Raw genomic sequence first — 26,356 nt, 5'->3', positions numbered from 1 at the left:
AATGTGCGAGTATCTTTCCGTACAAAACATGTTATGCAACATGTTTTCTATTCTACGTGTCTGCTTGTTCTTTTCTCACCAAAGGGCTAAGACATAATGTGGAGGAGTCAGTCAGCATGATAAGGATGTACTAGAAAGATGTTTATGGTACAGCAGGGAACGGCTTAGGCGAGTCACCTTGGGAAACTAGCCAGTTCCAATCTGCTACTTTCAACCCTGACCTAAAATAGCCAGCACTTTTTAATACTTCTTGCGGAGCGGGAGGGATTTTTCCAGCAATCTACTTCTTTGCTTGTTTAAGGTATATAAGAAGCCTAGGTCGACAGTAAGAGATTCAGAGACCTCTATCAGGATTGAGACGTTGAATGCTTGATATATCTCCTGTGAGGGTAGATCTCTCTTTCTCGTTGCAGTCGAACCAGGGTCAACGACTTGCTGGCAGGAGAAGGATGAAGCACCAGATAGGCCCCACGGTGATGCATTTTTTTTTTTATTATTTGCTTTGCATTGTGTATGAATATATATAATTATATATATATATATATATATATATATATATATATGTGTGTGTGTTCGTATCTTTGCATGTATATATTTGCTGTTCATAGATTGATGATTCTTTGTGCATGTTCTTACTTCATTGTTGCACCTTTAAAAAGTGCACTTTCGGTTATATTGACCTTCCTTCACAAGACTTGCGAAAAGATATAATACATGTCTTCTTTAGACTAAGAAGTGCATTCCAGAGAATCTTTTTGACTCCTCTCAGTGTGTGTATTTTGGCTCGGTCAGCAGTAAAGCAAAACAATTACTTGCTGGGGTTATAACCATGGTTGTTGGGTTGATCATTAATAGGCTGTGCAGTACTGCATATTATTCAGGGCACTTGTGGAATCTTACCGAGAAGCCCATCTCGATCCCCCAGGGCATAATAGTAAAACAACAAAACAAAAAAAAACTAAAATCAAGGAAGACTTTGCCACAGCACTGCTGGCCTGCACCTCATCTGCAGCCCAAAAGACAGTGGAGAACAGAGTAAGTGGCTTTGAGAATAGAATGAGGTGAGAGCACCTACGGTCCAGCTAAATTTGGGCACAAGAGTCTGAGAGGTCCTGAAGCTGAGCCAGAGCCAGGAATCCGGCTCGAGCCTTCAGTGGCTCGCCCAACTCTACTTGTGATCTTTACAGACTAATCCCCAATTAAAAATGTATATATCTATGTCAATTCTTAGCAGCTGTGATTACCAGAGTCCAAGCACCTTTTCTACTTAAATCCAAAGGGGAGCGTAATAAGTAAAATTATTTAAAAACATTCTGTGAACTTTCACATGCGTATTACACATCCAGTGCAAACAAAAAAACAAGCTATGAAAGGGGGCTACATAATAAATACGTAACTTCATACCTATAAAAATCTTAATGTGGATTCATTAATAATGCATCAATCAATCCTACAAAGGGAGTAAACTTGAGCAAAACAAATACAGATCAAAGCAGTATTACGTTTCCAGAAGATAATCCTAATTAATTTTACAATTTCTTGGCTTTACCTGCCTCTCTGATCCAGTGTCAGTAAGATGTCTTAACAAGGGGTTGGGAGGAGGTAGGGGGAAGTTGTGTGGGGGGGTGCAGGGGAGCTAATCACCCAAGATGGTGGTCACCAAAATATCTGTGCTTACCTGGGACCATCTATTGTGGCGAGGGACGACAAATACACATAAATACTAGCGGCCACCAAATGGAGTGAAAATAAGCCCCCGTCCGTTATCGTGCTGGTGAATGCAGGCTGCGGAACAGGACAGGCCTGGTAGAGGGCTGGATGTGACGGCCTCGGAACGGGTAGGAGCGTTACTGTGAGTCAGAGCGGGGCACGGTGGCCTGGCGAGAGTGCGTTCATGGTCAGAGTTGATCGAAAAGAGCCTGGACTGAGATGCTGCGGAACACCCCCCGCCCTCCCTCTTCCACCCCCCCGCTGCTCTCTGATGTCACTTCTCCCCCACCCTCCCCCCCTTTTCTCCTCTGAGAGGTTGTGGCGGAATACCATGGAGGCCCGTTCTAGAGGGAGACCGGTGCATCCGGAGACCGAGGACGCTGGTTGCGAGGATCGCAATAGTGAAGATACGCCACAGTGTGGCCCTGACTCTACTGGCGTGGATGGCGTTCACCGGAGGGCCTGAAATAGGGATTGGCCTTAATCAATGAGATAATGTGAAGACCGAGGCAGAAAATGAACAAAGGACACAACGACATCCGCTACTGGACCCCCCACTTGAAATTACAACTTACCGGTGAGTGTGAGGGCCACAGGCCTAGGTGGGGAACTGTAGGGGTCGGGGACTGCATTGTGGGGGCCCCCTCTGCTGGATCCATTATTGGGACTTGGGTGCCGGCCTACCAGTCCAAGAAGCACTACGCGAAGGGGCGATATGGGCCGCACAAAAGGCAAACACCTGGATGGAGCCGGGACATCAACCCGAAGGAATTATGTGCCGGCCACAGCAACAGACCCTCCACTGGACAATTGGATGTTATACTACAAGAAATTAGGGAATCACAGCTAGCAATAGAGCAAAGACTGGGCTCTATCACTGCAGAACTTGGCATCCTGAAAGATAACCAAAAAAAGCTAGCAGACAGAATAAAACAAATGTTACCACCCACCTACCTTCCCAAAAGGACAGTGAGGACGCAATCCAGCACTTACAAAAGCATGTGGAAGCTCTTCAAGAGAGTCGAAGATACGGAAGGAAGATCACGCCGTAATAACGTCTGTATAATTGGCCTGCCCGAGGGTAAGGAGGGGAAAGACGCCACACATTATGTAGAGACATGGCTGAAAACGATAGCAAAGGATAGGCTATCGCCCCACTTCACGATAGAGAGAGCACACCGAGTCCCAGGCAGGACGACTCCAATGGGGGCGCCACCCCGACCCATGGCGGCCCAAGTGTTAAACTACAGGGATTGTGACGCCCTGCTGCAGGCGGCTCGAATATACCAATATCCAGACTACACTTTGGAGGTCCAGAGGCGTAGGGCCTCCTTCCAGACAGTAAAGAAACTAGTGCGAGTGGAGGGGCTATCCTACACCCTGCTGTTCCTGGCCTGATTACGTATCACTCACAACCAAAAAGCTCATTTTTTTTAAACAGCTGAACTGGCTGGACACGCCCACACTCAAGCCACAAGGACCTAAGTGATACCCTACAACCGAAGCAGACCCACCTGCCCTGCAGAAACAGACTAACCTGACGACACCCAACACGAAGGAGTACTGGACAAACATTGTCACAAGTAACGGGGAGCCAGAGAGCTGCAATACAGACTGCATACTCAATACAAAGAGAAGGGTCTCCTCCTCCCACCGTGGACAGCACTGTAGTAGCAGACTCAGAGCGAAGTATAGCACTATTCCCTTCAATTACCCCACAGACGGCGCACGAGCTCTAATTAATATACTGCACAAATATGATCTCCTGCTCGGTTGCTCCCAAAAGCTAAAGAGAGAGCTCCGCTGAATTCTACTGATCGCCCACCCAGACCAGTATATCACTCAGAAGAAGAAAGTCCATGTTATGAAACATTACCTCATTATGTGATCAGATCCGTTACTGGTAAAGAGAAGATGACTCATCTGCAGAAATGGAGTGCCGAGGTGTTCAGGCAAAGGATGGTCCCCTCCACTGATGGATGAGACCCTGCCTCCTGTGGAGACTACAACTCCTCCACTAAGTGGTGGGCCCGGACGAACGGTCTCTGTGATCTCTACACTATGTGAGAGAAACCACCAATCACGGAAGAGACGCACATAGCTTATATCTTGCACAACCCCCATTGCGTAGGCTTTTATGTTTACATAATAAAGGTTATAAATTGGTTACGTTCCTATTATGTAATAGTTTGGCGGAGACAGTTTTGGCTCTGCCTAGTATTGAACACAGTTGGGGGAAATGTTTATTGTATCAATGTTAGGTCATCAGCACATGTATTACAAACAACACGCACAGAACCCGGCAGGACGATATGGATTGAGAGAAGAAATAACACAAATTATATATTATGTTGTCAACACGTAATTATAATATTATAACTTCGAATGTGCGTGGAATGGGATCTATTCATAAAAGACACAGAATACTAACCCAATTAAATCGCTGTAAAGCATATATATTATACTTACAGGAAACGCACCTCACCACCCGTGAGGCTGGGAAACTGCACAAAAAATGGAGGGGGCAGCGGTTCCACACCTCATACTCCACGTTTGCTCAGGGCAGCTATCTGGATACGCTCTGGTGTCCCTTTTGAAGTACTAGACACAAAAGTGGATAGAGAAGGCAGGTACACTTTGATCAGGGGTAACCTTGATGGGAAGCCCCTAGTACTGGGAAGCTGTTATGCCCCAAACAGTGGACAATATGCTTTTCTGGAGCATCTATTGGGTGTCCTATCGCAATGGGCGCACCTAGCCTGGATCCTGGGAGGGGAATATAATGCAGTACTAGATACGACCCTCGCCCGCTCCCCCCCCCCCCCCTGTTGTCAGGCACAAATGCGCAGAAACAGGCAGAGGCACTACAGAGATGGTTGAAAGGCTGGGCTCTCATCGACATATGGCGGGTAAGAAATGAGGGGATGAGGAAATATTACTTCTACTCCTACCCACACAAAGTGCATGTACGACTTGATCGCATATTACGCATGAATACACTACAGATCCAAGTGTCCAATGCCACCTACTTAGGAAAAACACTATTGGATCATAATCCACTAGAATTGACAGTGAGCTGGGGAAGCGCGTCCACACCGATTCCTACATGGAGATTACAACCACTGCTCCTTGAGGACGCGGTGTTAAAAGAGGAGCTAGCTCAAGTAATAAAGAACTTCTTCACTGAGAACTCAGGAACCGCATCCTCTACGTTGGTAGAATGGGAGGCATTCAAAGTGGTGATAAGAAGGGCAATACTGGGAGTGCCGACGGGAGCACGAGCGGTTATACTAAGGGAGTTAAAAGGTGTAGAAGATAGCTTCGGACCCCTATAGGGGGAGACAGTGCTTCAAGCCTCCCAGGCCCCGATCTTGCAAGATGCTCGAGCTGAACACATGGAACTCCTTGAACGGCTACGAAAGGTGGATTTCACAAAATATAAGGAACAAGCGCACAGTGAAGGGGATAAGGCGGGCACGCTTCTAGCATGACTTATAAAAGACAAGCAATCTCCTACTCCTATATTACACATCTTCACAACTTACTAACATAAACACACAGGTGGAGATTAACACTGCATTTCAAGACTACTACACAACCCTGTATTGTGTCCCCCGGCACTAGATCAAGTACAACTCAGTTCCATTTTATCTGATGTTACCCTGCCGGTACTTAGCAACACTGCTAAACAAGCCCTGGGGGCACAGAAAACACAAGGGGAGATCCGTGAAGCTATTAAAGACACGGCTAGTAATAAAGCACCAGGATCAGATGGTCTCCCGACTGAATTTTATTCTATATATAGCACAAAATTGGTTCCACAATTGGAAAAACTACACCAAGCCTCGATGTCTATTGGTCACCTCCCTGATACGACAAAGCAGGCAATAGTGACTGTTACTAAAACCTGGCAAACCAGCAACTGATATGTCATCCTATAGGCCATTATCGTTACTGAATGCAGAATATAAAATACTAACTAAAATATTAGCACAAAGACTCCTCCCCTTCATAGGCACCTTGGTCCACACAGATCAATGTGGATTTATACCAACTCGTAATACATCCCTGAATATACGCAGCCTATATCACATTATGGACCATACAGGAGAGAGGCATCCCCGAGCAGGTTGCCTTTCCCTGGATCTTCGCCAAGCATTTGATACCTTAAATTGGGAATACATGTTCGAAGTACTGAAGCGATTTGGGCTGCCGAATGAATATATATGTTGGGTGTGACTGTTATATGCCAGCCCAACAGCAAGAGCACGCACTGGATAGAACATTTCAGACTCCTACCACATCCATAGAGGCAGTAGGCAGGGATGCCCACTATCTCCCCCGCTGTTTGTCTTTGCGGTAGAAACCCTGGCACACCGACTTCGCTGAGATGTGGGGAATCAAAATAGGCACTACAGTGCACTTGATATCCTATATGCTGACGACATTATACTATTCGCGAAAGATCTAGGCCAAAACCTAAAGTCTGCTGCACAGATATTCTCTGCCACCATTGTCAGGACTAGAGATCAACTACAATAAATCCATAGCATTTTTATTCTGTAAAATGGACATGGGTGACACAATTACCTTTGGTGATAGGCCACTACAGGTACCGGTGGATACTTTTCGATACCTAGGAATCGAAGTATATAGGACCTCGTTGGATCTGTTAGAGGGTAACCTACAGAGAACGATGACTTTGCTCAAATCACAGGCCCAGTTTTGGATAACACTGCCACTGTCCATTGCGGGCTGAATAGCGCTGGCAAAAATGGTACTGCTGCCCGTATCCTGTACTACTTTATGAACCTGCCAGCGAGAGTACCTGATACCTACTCTAAAACGCTCCATTCTACATTGATAAACTGCATCTGGGGGAAAGGGAGACGACAGATTAGCTTAGTAAAACTACAGATGCCAGCAGACCAGGGAGGTATGGGTGTGCCAGATTTTAAAGCCCACTGTGTGGCAAGTCAACTTCAGTGGCTGGCGTACTGGCTGGCTGGACGAAATTTACATGAGATAGCGTTCACCCAAACAATGTTTGATAGGGGCTGCCTTCACTTTCTGATCTGTCCTGGATCCTACCTCCCAGGGAGACTACCACTATTGTTACGGGTGGCCCTACAGTACTGGAGACTTACTCTCGGATACACGGCCGACACAGTTCCCTACGCCTCAAATATTCCACTGCTGGGACTACCCATGAATGATGGAGTACTGACCCAAAGCAGGATACAAGTGTGGACACAGGAAGGAGTAGATACTATCGAGGCACTATTCAAGGACCATCAATTACTCACACATACGGACTTCACTCAAGAACACAACTTACCTACCTCCCTATTTCCGTTATATGCAAATATAGTACACTACGTTAGGGACCATTGGGCTCCAGATGGAATAGAACCCCCAACACATGATTTCATTTCTACAACACACGTCATAGGACATGGGAGATACCTAATCAAATGGCTCTATAAAGGACTCGGAGTACATTTACAAAAGCCCCTAACAGCCTTAAGAGCCAAATGGGGGGCAGACATAGGCAGAGAACTCTCAAAGAATGTCCTTCCATTCTGGTATACCCAAAACAAGTATCCCGGAATACTAGGTTCAAGTTTACACAATATCCTATCCTACACAGAGTGCGGAGGTGGTAGAGTGGGGCACAGCAGAAAGTGCCGCCCTCCGAAGAGAGGAGGCACCCGATAGCACTGGACTGGGATGTTTTACTAGAAACTTTTAAAATAGCCTGCGAAACGAAAGTGAGACTGAATGATGACAGATCACTCACAACATACCACTGAGCTTACTGAAGCCACCAATAGGAATTCGAAATTGCACAACTAGCGATGGGCTACGGGGTTGTTCTCTCCTGCTCATAAATAATTAATGTGGGCTGCGAGACCCCCTACGAGCTAGAACTATAATGTATTCACATGTCACGAAACAAATAGAGATGAGATACATCTTATCATATAAGAATTTGATGTCAAGTTTAGAGGGGGAGGGGAATGTTATTAGTTATTAAAAGAACGCATGACTAAATAAGGGAGATCTGTATGCCATGATCATGCCAAATACCTATACGCCGGGATGGAATGAGCCTCGCAGGTAATTTATGTTACAAAGCACAATATGCATGACATTGTATAAACTGTGACGAAAACGATAAAAATGTGTTTAAAAAAAAAAGATGTCTTAACAAGATAGAAGACCCTAACAATTGCTATGCCACTAGACGAGGACAAAAATATGCACACGATAGCAGACCTACATGAGTGGCAAGAGCACAATTCAAATTACTGCCTTTCTTGCTATATGCTACAAACATTCAAGTCATCCAAGTGTCTGGTTGAAAACAAGAACAGCATTTTGTTACCTACAAGAAATTAAATAAAAGAAAAACCTTTTACAAGCACAATAGTGAACACCTACAATTCCCTCGAGTTTAATAATCTATGCTTTTAAACGCGTCAAGTTATTGTGTTATCACCTTTTCCCCTCAATACTGGGCTGTAAAAGATTGAACAGCAGTATTAGATCGGCAAAGACAAATTAAAGGACGCTTTCTCTGCCACAGATGAAGTATGATATTACTTGCTGTACAATACCTGTTGACAAGCACATTTTCCAATAACCATCCACAGCAGACACACCAGACTCAGGGGGGAATAGTTATACACTATATTTGATTTCAAAGAGATAAGTGAAACCAATTTTACAGTTTTATGACCTTTCAGGTCAACTCTAAATTGAGAGTTGAACTGCACTTATCCATCATGTACAGAAAAATGTACACTCTCAGAATTAGGGGGGGTAGAAAAACAGATACTAAAGCCCAGCCTTACACGTTACAAGGATTCACTTTCATAACGAAAGCATCTCGAGGACCGAGTCTTGAACTAGTTTCGGACATCGAATAACATGATGCGATTTTCACTATGCTGTAGACCACAATATACAGGCCTGATTTTCTAAATGTAATTTTTATTGTGATGCGTTTGAGATGGTGGTGTGGAAGATGCTTAAAACATTTTTAAAAAGGAGGTTATGTGTACCATTTTTGCCTGCGAATTAAAGCACTTGTCTCTTCAGGAGTCCCTTTAGGCATGCGTAGTGGTGCTCCTCGCAGTCAATCAATCCTCGGTGCACACAGCCTTCAGCCGGGTGTAGTGCACTCTGCCTGCAGGGCTTGACCTACACACAAGTCGTCTGCCAAATCTGCATCCAACCTATCCAACCTACCACAGGCAGCACCCCCCCCCCCCCAGTGCACACTGGTCCGTCGGCTGTGCACAGTAGGATTTGGCCAAAGGGTCTAGCCAGGCTCTGCTCCCACCCCTACACTGTACACTGCTGTCGGTCGTTCTCAGTGGTGGGTAGCTGTTAGCACCGGCCTAAATTAAAGGATGAGCAATAAAATATTCATTTGCAAAAAAAAAAAAAGCAATACCGCTGTTGCAAGAATCTGCGTCAAATATGGCAAGCTGTTGCTAAGTTAGGCCCAGTGTAGGTATTTGAGTTTTCATCTTGATCCAGTCAGTGGAAGAGAAGTTAATGGGGACATGAAAATCTTTTTTATTTGTTAGTAACTTTGGCACTGTTTGATAAATCTGTATGAAATATGGTAGACAGAAAATTAAGTTCAATACAAAGCGAGGTAGGCACCTGTGACTAAATTCCACTGTGCATGGTCCAACATGGTTGGGTGCAGGGCCTGGTGAAAGTCTGTGCTCAAGGAAAAATGGCTGCATGGCATAGTGACTGCAGTGCACCATACGAAAAAACTGCAATTCACAAAAAAAAGAAGAAAAAAAAACTGTTGGACATAGTTCAGTCAATCTTATACTTAAACACTAACATTAAAATCAACGCATTTAATAACTGGAGAATTTCAGGGGTACTGCTGGTTTGTTTTCACTGAACCGTAACTAACACACAATAGTATTTTTAAGTGATTATACATATTCAAGAAAGAACTATAGTGGAAAGGTAGTTTAGGCCGAGTAAAATATTAATAGCGTGTTTGCTAATTCAGGTGAACACAGGGCAGATCGGAGTTACTGGGATCCAACATCTTTGATTGAGGTCATTGCCACCGGTGTCCGATGGTCATATTACTATGGCTCTGCAAAAAGGCTAAGTACACACCATCTACACCTGGCTCCCGGGTAGCTACAGAAGCATTTAAATCTTTCACAGGAAGATAGTGTGATAGACAAGACCTCATAATTCAAGCACCAGACAGGAACTCATTTTCCAGTTCATTGCTTATCTTTTCAATTAAACAAAGTAGGTAATCCCACAGAATCCTATTTGTAAACTTGAGGCTCTAGACCTTTTGGTACCCTCCCCCTGCTAACTGAGATCCCAGTTGTCTATAATTCCCGGTGTAAAATGTGAGACACAAGGTGGATCAGGCTTAGGTGCAGTTCACTTAGTCACTCCCAAAGCGTATATGCACTTAACAAATAAGTTACCTAGTACTTGTAGCAATTTTTCTGGTTAATACTCGTCTACCTCCAGATTCCTTACCTCATGAATCTCATGCAGTTGCCAGATTTGATTCAGAACAGTCCAATTAGCTCTCCTGGCTTGGTAGGTGGCGCTTAACACCTTTGGTACCTGGCAACACCCAGACACTGGAGCCATATAAGCGCAACCTTGGTGCACCAACATTAGGTCTTTGCCCATTTTCCCCAAACCCATGGAGATGAGGCAGAAGAGACTGACAAGTCTAATTTGGGACCTTACTGGTGGCACTGTGACCATCCCTCAGAACAAAGAGGTGGATGGGATTTGTGAAGAATATGCAGATAAACAGTGAATACCACAGAAAGATCAATGCCAAATATAAGCAATTTGTTCATCTGAAGGATCCTTCTACCTGCATATTCTTCACTTTAAAAAAAAATAAAAAATAAAAATAATAAAAATCAATATTGAAGCAGTATCTCCCTCGATGGGAGTCTGGAGAAATGGTCAAGCCACAGTCATGCAGAACAGAGCTGGTAAAAACGACGTTCATCCAAACTTTCAAATCAAGGCAATAATGACTAGGCAAGGTATGGACCAAAACCCAAAACATATCTCAACAGATGTCCTGGACAAGAAAACCATAGACAGTGCCTAAGAATCAACCTTTGCTCCGGTTGAATGGGCCCTGATGCCCTCAGAAGGCACCTTTTTGTCAAGAATATCACAGATCTTAATGCATAACATAATCCACCTCTAAAGAGTTACCCTTTGAAAGGCTCCACCCTTCTTGGTGTAACATATGAAGGAGCTTATCATCTATCTTGTATTCACGGGTCCTACCTTAAAAAAATGCAGAGTTCTGCGAAGATCTGATTAATGGAGCCTCTCTTCCTTTGTGTGATGAGAAAGTGGGTAAAATGTTGAGAGGGTTAAAAAAGCCCTCATGAAACTGGGTGATAATCTTCAGAAGGAATGAAGCATTGTGGTCAGTTGGGAGCGGTCGGGCTGTGGGTTAGAAGGAACTCCCACACGTACAATTCTCCATCAGTAACCACCATTGTAGATAATTTGTTGGTTTTAGGAAAATGTAGACATTGTCCGAAAACTCACCCAGTGGGTGCTGGGCTCACCGGATATGGGGACAATACTGAATGGCCCACATGTCCCAACTGGAAAGGGTGGCCAATAGGATGCAGGAAGATATACAGCCTAACAGGTGGATGACTGTCAATACTAGAAGAATAACAACCTTCCAAACTTCTGAATCTTTTCTCAAATTACCGAAATTCTCTGGGGAGGTAGAAAATTCCTGAGCGATTTATGAAGAAGAGGCACTGGACGGGCTCCAGGTGCGACTTAGGCAGGTTGATGGAAAGTCCTGAGTCAAACAACACTGGCTTGGTGGAACTAAGGTGGTCCAATACCAGGAGCTGCAAGTCTACCTTCAGCAGGCAGTCATTGAGGTATGAGAAAATGCATATCCGACTAGCTAAGAACTGCTGCCACAACCACCAACATCAATCTGGTAAAGGCTTGAGGTGAAAGTGTCAAACAGAACAGGACGACAATAAATTGTTAGTTAGTTGAGTTTACCACAACACAGTTACAAAGAGACCTCTATCAAGTGTAATGAAACCCTTGGTACACATCAAAACACTGAAGGCTCAACTTGGAACTCCCTTCACCAAGACTACTTGGTTCCATGCCTGGGTCTAAGCATATCAGAAATGACAGATACTGAAGCTCATCCACTCTTACCTTGCTGTCTTCCCTTCTTGTAGGGAAACAGTATGGAGGCATTCAGAACTGGGCACAAACTGTCTCACTATGCAATCGGGGGTTAAGGCCCAGGAGAATGCTCCCCCAACTGTTATACCTTCCCTGTGGTCAGTGAACGTGGCCACTGCGCCACCTGGGCACTATGTATAATCTAGCCCCTGGGGTCTCAAGAAATACCAGCCTAGCAAAGAGGAAGATGATGCAGGGAAAGATACTGGAGTATGCAACCACCATGGAGGAAAGTGCACCAGTTGAGAGAGTAATTGTTAAGATGGCTGCCCCAGTTGTGAGAGGGTAGACAAGATTCACAAGAGACCCCCAAATGGTATATAAGGAAACATTCTCAAAACATCTAGGAAGGTAGGGCTTCACATGGCTGGAGCTATTTACATTAATTCTGGTATATGGAATCACCTTAACAAGATGTGGCATACCAGTTCCTCACAACAATCACACTGAATCACACTGACCAACAGGATATCACTGGATGGGCCAAAACATTGCTTGGTTTGTGTTTGTTTTATCATGTGTGCTCCCGTAACATTCACTTATCCTCGCCTGAACTGAATGCTGTGGAAGGACATACACTTACTGGATTCAGTATCCACCAAATTCTCCTTACAATCTTAATGGGTGCAATGTCTTTCTAATATGCCTGAAGAAATAAAAACTAAATAAGGAAGCATAATAATTTAAGTCCTTAAATTATAAACTTCCAAGAGATGTGTAGTGCCTTGCAGATCATGGCACTCATACATTTCAACTAGTCAATCAGTACTTATATTAAATGTTGTGTTATAACAATATCAATGTGTAATATTTGAAAAAAGAGGAGTTGGTCTTGGACGTCACTTCCGGCGCAGACAATGTTAAAGGACCTGACCAACGGCACCTACTGGCATGCAGAGGTACTCAAGAAAAATCTTCCAGATCCAGTCTGACGTCTGGGGAGAATTCAAAGATAATGAATCTATGGCTAGAATTCTCTGTAAGATAACATATTTTTATTAAACTAATAAATAGAAAGAGTCAGTTGGGTACGCAAAAGAAAGCCAGGGATGTCAAATCTGCTGTTCAATACAACAAAAAATGTGAAAAACATGAAAATATTCAAAGATGGAAAAAAGATGGGTCAAATTACAAGGAACTAGTTTCCAACAAAGGATGGGAGAATAACCTAGACCTTAATATGGTGACACCTACAAACATCTCAATAGTTCACTGAATTTCAGGACAAAGTGGAAAAACAGGTACTATGATAAACAAACCCCACGCATTTTGGGATCTCCCAGTTCTATAGTTCCAAGGCTATACAAATGAAATAGTCCAGCATTGTTACATATGAAATGTGTGGCTAATACAGGGACCTCTCGTTACAGGGTAGGTGAATGGTAAACCCTTTGAATAGCATACGATTGTCATCATTAGGAGAATGAATAATCAGAGGGAAGATGTACACTAGCTTTCTTATGCAGAAGTACTATACATGGCTTGGAGGGGGTGAGAGAATTAAAAGTGCAAACTAAAAACATGAAAGTATTCATGGAATGCATGAGCAGGACATAACTTCAAATATGCCCAGGCTCAGCAAGTGACTGTTCAGGAAGACGGATGGACTAACTTAACATCTGCCTGGCCATAATGTGCATGCAAGAGTTACAGGGAGCATGGAGAAACGAGAAAAGGAAGCCCCAAGGGTGGATACTGCTTAGGCACCCTCTTTGGTGTTTCCTCTGAGAAGTCATATCTCACAAAGGTCACCCATGCCTGCACTCATGTTTGGGGCAGGATCCAGACTGTACCATAAAGGCTAGAAACTTTAGCATAAGGTGCATGTTGGCTCACTGGCACTGCAGAGGATGGGAGAGGCCTGGCTCTGTACAAGAGCACAGAAAAAATAAACTCTGCTGGAAAATACTAAATGAGTAGCTACTTTACCACAGAAGGACCATCAACCTTGTCACCTACTTTGTCATGGTTGGTTGCTGGCCATGACTGAAATACATCTCTGAGGAATTAACAGTGGATTCAAGCACAACACCTATTTGTTTTCCAAATGGTAATAGTTATGCACAGATGTGGGTCAGATACTCAGTGTGCTATAGGACCCAAGTTGCAATCTACTGACCTGACAAGGTCCAAATAATCTGAAACTGGTATAAGGTTGTTTCAGTTACCATATAGAGGGAACCTGGCCTGGTAGTTCTGGCTGGGCTGCTGCTATTGGAAATGCCAAGGCTGATTTGCACATGGTTAGTTCCTGTTTGAGGTGCAATGGTAGGGAAAACACAATGGATTGGAGCATAGTAAATCCCAGCAGCTGAGATCTACTCATGCATTCTCCTTTCATCTTTTTGTTTTCTTTGGTCCCCTTGCCAGCGGTATGCCAACGAAAAGCCTGTGCAGAATGCAGTACCAGAGTCATGGAAGCCTGTCCGTTTATGGTTTTGCCTGAGCAGTTGTACAAGTCAGTTTATCCTTGTGATAGACCAAAGGATGTACAGCATCTTACATCCCAGGTCTGGGAAGTTCCTGCAAGAGGAAGCAGGTAGGACCATATTCCCTGTGCACTTGGCTGTGAGAAATACTGAGGAAACTAGATGAAGGCTATAGCTGCACTAGTCACAAGCATTATGTCAAGGCAACACTGGCGCTTACAGTGCATACGAACTGCCTGTGGGAGTAGATATGTACATAATGAGTAACTGATTGCGGGACGTCATGTGGATCCAATTCCTCCTTGTGCCTTAAAGGGATAGTCTACATTTGTTGGTTGCCATGGAAGTGCAACATATGTGTCTCCATGTACCTTAATAAAGGACCTTAGCATTTCAGTATTGTCTCTGTCTGTTCTTTTAAGGCAAGAAGAGCAGTTCCCGTACTGCATAAATACAGTTGGAGGCATGCAGTATAGAGTATCACACAAAAGAGATACATCAACCTCTGATCCTACACTCAGGAAAGACTGAAGGACTTTGTGTTACACAAGCTGTGCCAATTTGTGTCCCTGCACTGGAAGAGGAATCATTGTCCTTCACGAGGGGCTTTTTGCACTTGTGCATCCATTACTCCTGCACTTGACAAAGGTATGGGCTTCTATGGAAAATATTTGTCTGTGTATCACAATAACGTCCAGGTCTGGTAAATATGAACATCAACCCCACATGTATTTAACAGTTGGTCTTTTGAACCAGAAAAGAGTTCTACGTGCAATATATAGTTGGATAAGAAGGTATTGTAAGTGAGGGGAAATACCTGACAGGGTTGCTGGTCAGCGATACACGAAGCGATTCCAAGCATGAAACAAGTCTATCATCTGCAGCACCAGACTTCAGTTCATGGATAAATTCATGAGGGGAGATCTGTCTGCTTCGCTTGAAACTTCCCTGAAACAAGAAGCAAAACAACATTGAGAAGAGGATCAGTCTTTTGGTAGAATCAAGAGTCACCAACCCTATCATCAAACTGATATTTAAAGGACAAGCTAAGTTTAAGTTGAACTAAGCATTATATAATTTCAGTCACAACTGCACTTTCGTACATAATTGTTATAGCCCGTCAGGTTAATACACTTATACAAAAGCAGAATGCATTTTCCGACTACTCACAGTTGCTACAGCTATAATACCACACCAAAGTCCTATTTGTTTACAGACCCATTCCTTTATTTTCCTCGTTTCTCAGTGTGCTCAAGTCCCTCCCACTGGGACCACGCCTCAATCCTCATGAGGTCAGCTTTTCAGTGTAACTTCAATAAGGCACCCACCTCTTCAAATTTCTTTGGGCACCCAGTTCTGCATATATCACCCTTCCCGGCAATAGCCATCATCCAGTACCAGTACTCCAGTCCCTCATTGCTAATGATTCTAAGCGGTTCTAGTTTGTGCTAAATCCACTTCAAAGTATTGGGACCTAGTTTGCAAGCATTTTGTTAATTGATTTAGGTTTTCTGTATTGCATATACCAAATAACACAGTTGGCGCTGCTAGTGTCGGTCTTATTCCCATGGCCCTGCAGATCATTCAGGATTTTCTTCCAGTATTCAGCAGTGACTGGGAAACACCACAGAAGTGCAACGCTGATCACAGCCTCTCAGGCACCTCTCATGTGTCATTCGATCAAACTTCAGCATTTGAACCCTCATTTATTAGACTTTTATATTGTGTCAATCGAAATTTCTGCTTCTGGGACACCTCTCGATGGTGCTTTTGGACATCCTTACAGGCTCCCTCTTCAAACTACCCACTAATCCTTCATGCCGCATGTTTTCAGGCTTTTGAGTTCCGCTTGTGTTGAACATCAGGCTTATATATGTTCAGTATTCAGCCCTTATGGTCGTTCGTCCACCCAGAAGTCTGATTTCTAAGGGTGGTACTTCAGCTTCGGATGCTTGTGCTCTGATGGATTTTTAAGTATCTATAAGCTGGCGAGTTACTGGTTGAGGGGGTATAACAATTATTAAGCAGCAAGCACAATTCTTCACAGGCGGAACTCACAAGGGAACCGTATACTAACCTGTGCTCAACCCTCGGGTAGCTTGCACAGAGCAGTCAGGCTTAACACAGAGACAATGTGTAAAGTATCTGTGCAACACCTCATACAGTAAAATAGTGAGAACACACCACAAAGGAATTACACCAGTATAGAACAATAGACCAATTTTAATAAATAAAATAAAAACAAAATAACAAAAATCCAATGAGTGGAACTGGAGAGATTCAATATTAAAGATTTTACTGCAAATGGTGCCAAAAAGCACAAAGCACAAGCAGTGGCTGTCTGGTTCGCCCGAACCGGGACCAAGTAATAAGCTTGACTGTGATGGAGGTTGGGACGGCTACAGGAACATAGTTATGCTGACTGAACAAAGTATCTTAAATTCAAGTTTGCGGAGCATTGCACAGGTCCATGTCAAATATGTGTTGTGCAGTCAAAGTGATGAGTCGGTATCGAGATGCAGCGAGGCTGTGGTGCAAGGTCCTGCGTCAAGTAACTCGATGAAGGATTGTGATGTGAAGTGGGGCATCCAAGATGTGTAGCGCAGACGGAGTGTTGTGTCTGTTCTGAAGCACTGCAAGGCTGGCATCTATGAGGGATGTGAGGGTCTGTGCCAAGTGGTGATTCCGATGCGGTGACTGGCTACAACGCTGGTCTTTGCGATAGTTCTGATCCATACAGCATTGGCGATGAGTCGGTTCTCCTTCGAGTTGCACAGCATGGCAGAGGAGATGCGTTAGTTTCACTGGATCCACAGAGGCTGGCAGAGTACCTTAGGCAACTTTCAAGGGTCGAGGACTGAAGTGGCACCACTGGCAGGGCAGACTCACAGATGGCGGAGTCCAGGTGCTGGGTTCAAGGGTGTTGAAGCCTTCTGTCTCTAAGGTTCAAGTCGTGGAGGCCACACAACTACCCCTTGGAGTAATTTTGGGGTCCTGGGCTGAACAGATGCAGGTCCAGTCCTTTTCCCCCCCAAGCAAGAGGGCAGCAGCAAAGCAGTCCTCCTTCCTTACAGAGAATCCACAGGTCCCAAGGTTTACTGAAGAGTTGGTGACTGAGGTCCAGTATTTATACTTAGCTGAAGTGGGAGAAAAGTTTCTAGAGGTTTCCCTTGAAGTCCCCAGGCATCTTGCCTTCCCTGCCGTGGCCGAAGACTAACTACAGGGGGTATGGATCCCTTTGGGTGGAGGCAAGACATAGCCTATTAAAGTGTAAGTAGGGCTGTGTGCAGATCCGCTCCACACCTTCCTCCCCCCAATTTTGCCTTTGATGGCCCATCCAGGCATACCTAAGCTCTCTATTGTGTGTGACTGTCTAGGAGGAATACATAGAGCCCAACTGTCACCTACACTAAGTGATGTGACCCAGAGACAAGCTACAAGCACTAAATGGCTAAGGCAGGAAAATGCCAACTTTCTAAAAGTGGCACTTTAGAAATGGTAATTTAAAATCCAATTTTGACATAAGTCAGGATTTCTCATTACAATTCCAAGAAAACAAACTGGTTCCCTGCTCCCAGTTGGAAATTGCAGCGTATTAAATGTAATAAGGGAACTCCAATGTTATTCTAAGGAAGAGGTATGCCGTGTAATAGGGAAAAACAAATGTAAGAGTTTTTCATTATCAAGACATGTAAAACTAAAAAGTATATGTCCTACATTTTAGAGTTTTAAATACACTGCACCATGCTCTCTCGGCTGTCCAGGGCTCACCCTAGGGGAGACATGCATAATTTAAAGGAAGATTTAGGCCTGGAAATAGGTTTATTTTGCCACGTCCAAATGGCCGTTTAAAACTGTACACATACGTTGCAATGGCAGGCCTGAGGTATGTTTAAAGGGCTACTTAAGTGGGTGGCACAACATGTGCTGCAGGCCCACTTGAAGCATTTAATTTCTAGGCCCGGGTACATGTAGTACCACTTTACTAGGGACTAAATTAAATGTCTCAATTGGGGATAAGCTAATATTAGCATGTTTTAAGGAGTGAGCACATGCACGTTAGAACTGGTCGGTGGGGTAAAGTGTGCCGGCTCCAAAGGCCAACAAAACGATACCAGCAAAAATGGAGGAGGAAGGCAAAAAGTTGCAGGGGGGGGAGGGACCATCCTAAGGCTGACAGGTCTGACACCATGTTAACGGTATTATTTCATTTGTTTACCATATATCTCTGGTGTAGATATTCCAATTATGTCCCACTCATGAAAAACATGGAGGTCATTTAGTACTAGTGATTGAAACCTAGAACTCTGCTTTGGTTAAGTCAAGTTCACATTTCCTGCCTATCTCTTGTGTTAAATTGTTCCACAGTCGCACCAACGCTGCATGCTACAGTCTCTCACCATACAGAACATGCATATATACCCTCTGGCAGTGTGAACAAAAACTATTAAGACAGTTAACAAATTCAGTTGTAGCCTGTCCTGGGCCTTGTTGTCTCAAACATACGTAGCATTGGATTCATGCCACCGTCATCATTCACTTGATTCACTCTCCTACAGAGAAAAGTGAGGAGCTATGCTCTTTTAAGCACATTTTGTGGTTTGCAGAGGAGTCTGGGTAAGAAAATGTAGGGGGATCCACGCAAGCCACACCTCGTTGGACTCCACTGGGTTTCTAGTTTTAAAAAATGTCTGGGTTTGGTAGGTTTCCCGAGATGGCTGCAGCACCGGGGACCAAAAACGCACCCCCTTCCCCCATGGAAAAACAGGTAGTTTTGTAATAGATCATTTTGATGTATCCATGTTGTGTTTTAGGGCATTTCCTGTCGCTGGCACTAGGCCTACCCACACAAGTGAGGTACCATTTTTATCAGGAGACTTGGGGGAACGCTCAGTAGAAGGAAGTTTGTGGCTCCCCTCAGATTCCAAAACTTTCCATCAACGAAATGTGAGGAAAAAGTGGGTTTTTTGGTCAAATTTTGAGGTTTGCAAAGGATTCTGGGTAACAGAACCTGGTGAGAGCCCCTCAAGTTACCCCATCCTGGATTCCCCTAGGTGTCTAGTTTTAAAAAAATGAACAAGCTTGGTAGGTTTCCCTAGGTGTCTCCTGAGCTAGAGGCCAAAACCCACAGCTAGGCACATTACAAAAAACCCGTCAGATTTCAATGTAAAAATTTGATGTGTCCATGTTGCGTTTCCTGTCGCGGGCATTAGGCCTACCCACGCAAGTGAGGCAACATTTTTATCGGGAGAATTGGGGGAACACAGAAAAGAAGAACAAGTATTATTGCCCCTTGTCTTTCTCTACATTTTTTTCCTTCTAAATGTAAGACAGTGTGTAAAAAAGACGTCTATTTGAGAAATGCCCTGTAATTCACATGCTAGTATGGGGACCCAGGAATTCAGAGATGTGCAAATAACCACTGCTTCTCACCACCTTATCTAGTGCACATTTTGTAAATACAAAGGTTTCCTTGATACCTATTTTTCACTCTTTATATTTCACCAAAGGAATTGCTGTATACCCGGTATACAATGAAAACCCACTGCAAGGTGCAGCTCATTTATTGGCTCTGAGAACCTAGGGCTCTTGATGAACCTATAAGCTCTATATATCCCCGCAACCAGAAAAGTCCAGCAGACTTAACAGTATATTGCTTTTGAAAATCTGACATCGCAGGAAAAAGTTAGAGTAAAACATGGAGCAAAATGGCAGTTTTTTTTTTTTTTTAACCTCAATTTCTATATTGTTTTATTTCAGCTGTTATTTTCTGTAGGAAAACCTTGTGGAATCTACACAAATGACTCCTTGCTGAATTCAGAATTGTGTCTACTTTTTAGAAATGTTTAGCTGTCCGGAATCCAGGTTTTACACCCATTTCTGTCACTAACTGGAAGTAGTCTAAAAGCAAAAAGAAAAAAAAAAAAAAAAAAAAAAAATGGGGTTAGTCACAGTAAAATGCAAAAATTGTTTTGAAAAATGTGGTTTTCTGATTCAAGTCTGCCTGTTCCTGAATGCTTGGAAGATTGTGATTTTAGCACCGCAAACCCTTTGTTGATGCCATTTACAGGGAATACAAACACAAGCCTTCTTCTGCAGCCCTTTTTTCCCATTTTTTTTTTTTAAACCCCAAATTTCGCTGAATTTTGCCTAACTTTTTGGTCTCCTCCAGGGGAGCACACAAACTCTGAATACCTCTAGAATACCTAGGATGTCGGGGAAAAAAGGATGCAAACTTGGCGTGGATAGCTTATGTGGACAAAACTATAGGAGGGCCAAATAGAAAGAAAAAAAAAAGGCCTGTCACCTGAGGGGGAAAAGGCCTGCCAGTGAAGGGGTTAAAGCAAGGCATACCGCTTCTGAACCACCCATGGACGTTTCATGTCAGGCCTATTAACACCCTCCCTATCACTACTGCAAGGTAAAGTGACATTTTTGTCCCTATCCTTTTGCCCTTTGATGCTAAGTCACTCTTGGTTTTACGATGTTTAAGTGTACCTATGGCTTGAAATGTGATTTCCACACACCTCACAATTATAAATAAATTAACTTTCTGAAATATTCCCACAATTTTGCACTGTACGCTGGAAACTGGCCAACACTGAAACACAATGTCTGTAGCTCCTCCATACTGATTAACTTTATGGACGGTTTAAACCCCTTTCCCTCCTTGCCTATCATTTTATTACTATTGTTCTGTATCTTCATTTCCTAATCTTTCGCCTGGTGGTATATAGTGGTTAACGGCTTGAGTTTGTCCCAGTTCCCATACTATCAGTATCAATCCACCCATTCCATAGTCATCTATTCAGGTCTTACTTATCATCTTTTAATTCATTGTCAATATATTCTCTACTGGGTTGGCATTTCATCCCTTGCATGCCCACCTAACCATTTTATCATCCATCCTGTGAGTTATCCCACTATTTAGTTGCCGTTTAGCAACATGGCATATGCATTCATGTTTTTTACTCTTGCTTATTTGATGGTTTGGATATTGATGTCTGTTTTCAGTTATTTGATCTTCAGTGTTCACTGAAGCTCTTTCCCACATATCTGTTTGTGTCCGTGTTATGCTGGACACCAACCAACGAGCCAGTTCAATGTCTCAACAAGCATCACAAAGTGAGACATGCTTCCCTTTGCAACCACTTTCACAGTTTAAATGGGAACAATATTATGTTTTTCATGTCTTTCTCCTGGAGGAATTTTTTCATCTCAGAGAAAGGTACCCTTTCCTTTTGCACCATATATGTGAAATCCGGGAATAAACATTATGTGGATTTTTCATACCTGCTTGCATTATGGCATCATGGTTACTTAAGTCGACAGGTAAGCTAGAATTACTCTTGGCTGTCAGGGTGGGAGAGAGCATGCTCCGTTAGTTTTTTGTATGGAGACAGGTTTTTGAATGTCAATTTTGTGGTGATCAAATTTTAATTTCATGTCTCTTCGCTTTCTCTGGCAGGTCCAACAAGGATATACTATTGCTCCTAGATCTTCTTTCTACCTTTTCTATTCAAGAGTGCATTATCTGGTCCTCAGTGTCTGTCCTTATATTTTGTGGCATTAGTTTTACTTCTACTGTTCTCTCAGTAGTTGCTAATATTTGGTCCACCTGGTCATTGATCTTCTAGAGATCAACCATTGCAAATTGATTTCCATACCCATAATTTTCATGTTATGGTCCCAGAACAGTTCTGATATCTTTCACTATTAACATGACCTCTTTCAACACGGGCTCTGCAAACACTCAACCTGCTGTGCTTGTATGGCTTTTGTGGTGTGTGACCTATTTCTCAGCCACCTACTAGCCAGATCCAATCATCTCAGTCCGAGATGCGGCCTGTTGCTTTACCTGCAACCTCCTGTTCCCCATCCATCTACCCTACGATGTGCACCACTCCTTTGTGCTGTGTTTCTCTTTCCAATATCTAGGATCTTTTGTGCTAGTGATCAAACCTCCTTTAGCTCAATCAATGAGGTCCGGTTCAGGTGTATGAGCTGCCAGTTATTAACCAATTTGTACATGGACACCATTCAGACTCGTATTCAGTGAGGGATGGGTAAACACAGCTCATGGGCATCACATTCAAGGCCAAATCTGACTGTAGGTCGCTCCAGCACTTCATGCATAAGTACACATCTTCAGTCTGGATTCTGGCTGGTTACTCAGCCTTGCTGTCTTTTCGCACTGTTGAACATGCCGGGCTAACTTTCCTCAGCCTTGCTCTGTTGATACCTGGTAGCCAGATACAGGGCTCCTGCCTACACCTACCTCACATCTTCTCTTTTCCATTCCCTCTGCTGCACCAGATGACATCAGCTTTGACTGTCCCTCTTCTCTTGCAGTAGCTAAGCGTTCATTTCACACATTCTGCTCTTCCGCAGAGCTCCTCCTGCGTGGAAAGTCCACCCCCAACTCAGGCCCCAGTTCACCCATGCTGCTGTTTCAGAATAGATTGCATTCACCAAATTGCTGATTCCCACAGTGCATTTTCAGACTATGGTATGTTTTTTCAATTAATTTCAATGGGTGTCATGTGGGATTGTCCGTTTCCCCAAAGGGAAGGTGCAAGACATTGGTAGTGTATTGTACAAGAGACACATTAGCACATTTCCAAAAATTAGTTATGTGAGCTATTTTCATCTAAAAATACTATATGATTGTCCGACCCCATTTGGAGGCCGCAGGTCATTCAGGGGCAACTGGGCCTCAGCACTACGGGCTATCTTATTTGCCTCTGTCCTCAGGTCTTTCCTACTATGGCTCCGCACACTGGGACAAGTACAACTACAATACTTGACTCTCAGTTGTAGTGACGGCGAACAGTCACATGCTTCTCAAGGAAATTAGTGTAGGGGCACAACAAGTTCAGTACAAACACCCAACAGTATAATACTCTGTTGTCCAGCCCAGTGTTCATCTTAACAAAAGACAAATACTTTAATACTGAATAAAACAATTCCACAAACAATACAAATCAGGTACTCGGTCTCTGGCACAGGGCCACTGTCTTATGGACAAGGAAATCCCGCCCACTTTCACCTGGCTCTCCTCTAGCGCTGGGGTAATTCTGGTGGGGGGTCTCAAGCACAGGCCCGATTGCTCCCCACTCTTAGGCAATCATGCCTTCAGTTTCTCAGTCTAAGATCTTTCTCCAGGGGAGATCTTTCTGGTAGGTCTCTGCAAACTTCAGTCTGTGTTCTGCTCTCAGTGCCACTTCTGAGTTTGGGAGCAGTTGTGGGTCCATATTGCAGAACTGAGGCAGCAGCAGGCACAACTTCCGGGCACATGTTGAGTAAGCAAATGACTGGTAAGTCAGCTGCTCAGATGGTCAGATCTCACAAAAGTCAAGGCAGCGATACATAGCATTTTCAGACTTCAGTCTGGGTGGCAAGAGGTGGACAACTCAGAAGCTTCACTGTTGGGCTATGATGGCAAAGTCTAACCAGGCGCACTTTGAGCATACAGCGAACAAGTGCCTCGAGGCAGCAGCTTCGCATACAGCAGTGTAGTCAGCTCAGACACAGTTGACCAAGTGCCATGAGCTTGTCAGCAATCATTCCTCAGTGGCGCATGAAGCTCAGGCACACTTAAGTGTTGAGGGTTGTGGATGGTGGGATCTGTGAAGGCACCCTTCAGCAGTGCTGAAGATCCTCTGCTTCAAACTGGATGACTGGCTCTAAGATGGGAGCACATTAGTCAAGTTTTTGAGAGTCTCTGGTGGATGAGCCCTCAACTCCGGGGGTAAAACACTTATCTACCTCAGCAGTCAGCTCCTCCTGTAGTGTTGGCTCACTCTTTTCCTTTTCTGTCATACAAGTCACCTTCAGCTCCTTCTCCAGATCAACTGCAAACGATATTCCCTCACCATTGGGAATATTGTTGCTTTGCAGGGAAAGGGTCTGGTTGCTAGACAAAAAGGGGGCAGAATATACAGAGGCCTCCAGATATAGCAATCATTCTCGTACTTGACAAATTAATATTTTGTACTATGTAGAGATTGGAAGGCACATCCACAGATGCACAATTATACACAAGGTGAGGTGTCCTGCGCATACTCAGTTTCCCAGTGTCTGAAAGGAACTGGCTGCAAGTTACTAAGCTTATAGTTTTCACAATATATTACTCAAAGCTTGGATAGTGGGTAGCATAGGTGAGTGCTAGGGGTCAGGTCCCTTGCTAAATATTTTGGAGGCGTGAGTAAAGTATGTTCAATATATGATACCAGCAAATCTTTCCTTTCTCAAAGATGTTAAATATTGTATGGCTAATGGTCCAAGAAATAGACAGCTCGATGCCAAGAGATTTATTACTCAGCCACTATTCAGCAGTTCAAGGATTTTCTGAGTAAGCAACATGGAAATAAAGATACATAATGAGAGTTGCACAGTTTGAACACATTTTTAGAGGCTTACCAATAAAACACACACCTTTAAGTAGATCACTCAAGCATGTTTTAGGAGGGTGCTCGGGGTTGGGGTTAATACACATTTATCAAGGACTAATTTGGACATTTTTCAAAGTTGTAGGTCAGTGTTCATAGAAGCACTGTACTTGAATGTTTAACATGCATCAGTTAATGCCTGCCACCGTCTTCTGGTGTGATATGCCTGACAATCTTAATCCCAATTAGAAGAACTCAACTTTTTAGTCCTGAGGGGTTGATAAAATCGCACTAAGCGCTTTTGTGCAGTTGTCGACATGCTCCTGATGGTCGCACTACCTTTACAGTGAGACAATTGGGAACGTGTCGACGTCCGCACAAGAAAAGAAAATGCTATTAGTGTAATCTCCAGAAGCATTTCCCTGTCTAAAACAAGCATGTGCAATGCAAAGATCTCGCATTTTCTGGAGAGGGAGTTTTTGTATGGTAAATTCATAATTGGACCTTTCTTGCCCCATAAATTGGTCAATCCAGTCTTATAAATTCGTCTTTTCCTGCAATATAATTCCAGTGGCATATAACTACAGCACTTCCATTTACCATCTTCCTCTATCTAAAGCAAAACATGAAAATGATGCTATTTAGCATCCTAATTTAAATCTGCTATACTAATTCCAACAGAATACCACTTTTACCACCCCACCATCAGAGTTGCTGGCTAGCTAACACAATTCCCCAAAAAAGACACAAGACAGCCACAGAGGAGGAATAAACTAGAAGGCGCACCCAAGCATATCAAGAGTGTTCCAACAGTCATAGTGTAATAAGGATGTTAAATTGGCCCGAATCATGATCATAACTTCAACAAGGAGAAATTATTAAAATATATTCAATCATCATATAAACCTTTATCAGAAATAAACTTTTGGCATTAGATTGTAGTGCTCAAAACACCATAACAATATCATTTGTGATAAACATGGCCATGTAACCATATTGTTAGCCCCTAAATCGCATAAACCCATGAAAAATACAGGTGAAATTAATGCAGTACAAACATATATTTAATCCCTAGAGAGCAAAGTGCATTACACATTTTCAAGGCTAGCAGTTCTGTTGCAATGATATTACAAACAAGGCCCATGAAACATAACTTCTCCCAGCTGTAAACAAATGTTCCAGCCATGAGAGACCTTAAGAAGATAATGAATGGTTGAAGGGGTTATTATTTTAGAGTCCCCCACTAACAGTGTGGGAACCCAGTGATGATGTAGACAGAAAGAGCATGTCGTGCTGAAAGTTCTGGTGGTGGTCCCGTTGTCCTGGGACCACCACAGGCAAATTTGAGCAAAATGTTTTGTAAAAGTAATGCCCTGCAAAGCATTATGGGGCCAGTTTCCATGTGCCACAATTATTTTAGTATATTGATATGACTAATGCTTAGAACAGCCCATAGAAGACACCACATAGAAAATAACATTTGAAAGAAACAGGGTCATGTATCTATATAATTAACTCCTAGAGGCCATAACCACACAAAGAAAATAGCAA

The 26,356-nt window shown here is 43.5% G+C and overlaps 1 protein-coding gene across 4 annotated transcripts in view; it reads right to left on the bottom strand.

The window, feature by feature from the left end:
* The window catches only part of DIAPH3 (diaphanous related formin 3), a 1,960,340-nt gene that overhangs the window by 1,427,517 nt on the left and 506,467 nt on the right, over window positions 1-26,356 (bottom strand). For all 4 annotated transcript variants that reach the window (XM_069205304.1, XM_069205305.1, XM_069205302.1 and 1 more), the window contains exon 5: window positions 15,232-15,362. In XM_069205304.1, the coding sequence (XP_069061405.1) occupies window positions 15,232-15,362 (131 nt within the window). The remainder of the gene's footprint in view (window positions 1-15,231; window positions 15,363-26,356) is intronic.

Source organism: Pleurodeles waltl, chromosome 8, assembly GCF_031143425.1.
Source record: "Pleurodeles waltl isolate 20211129_DDA chromosome 8, aPleWal1.hap1.20221129, whole genome shotgun sequence".
Lineage (NCBI taxonomy): Eukaryota > Metazoa > Chordata > Amphibia > Caudata > Salamandridae > Pleurodeles > Pleurodeles waltl.
The sequence above is the reverse complement of the archived record's forward strand: the minus strand, read 5'-3'. Positions and strand labels throughout refer to the sequence as shown.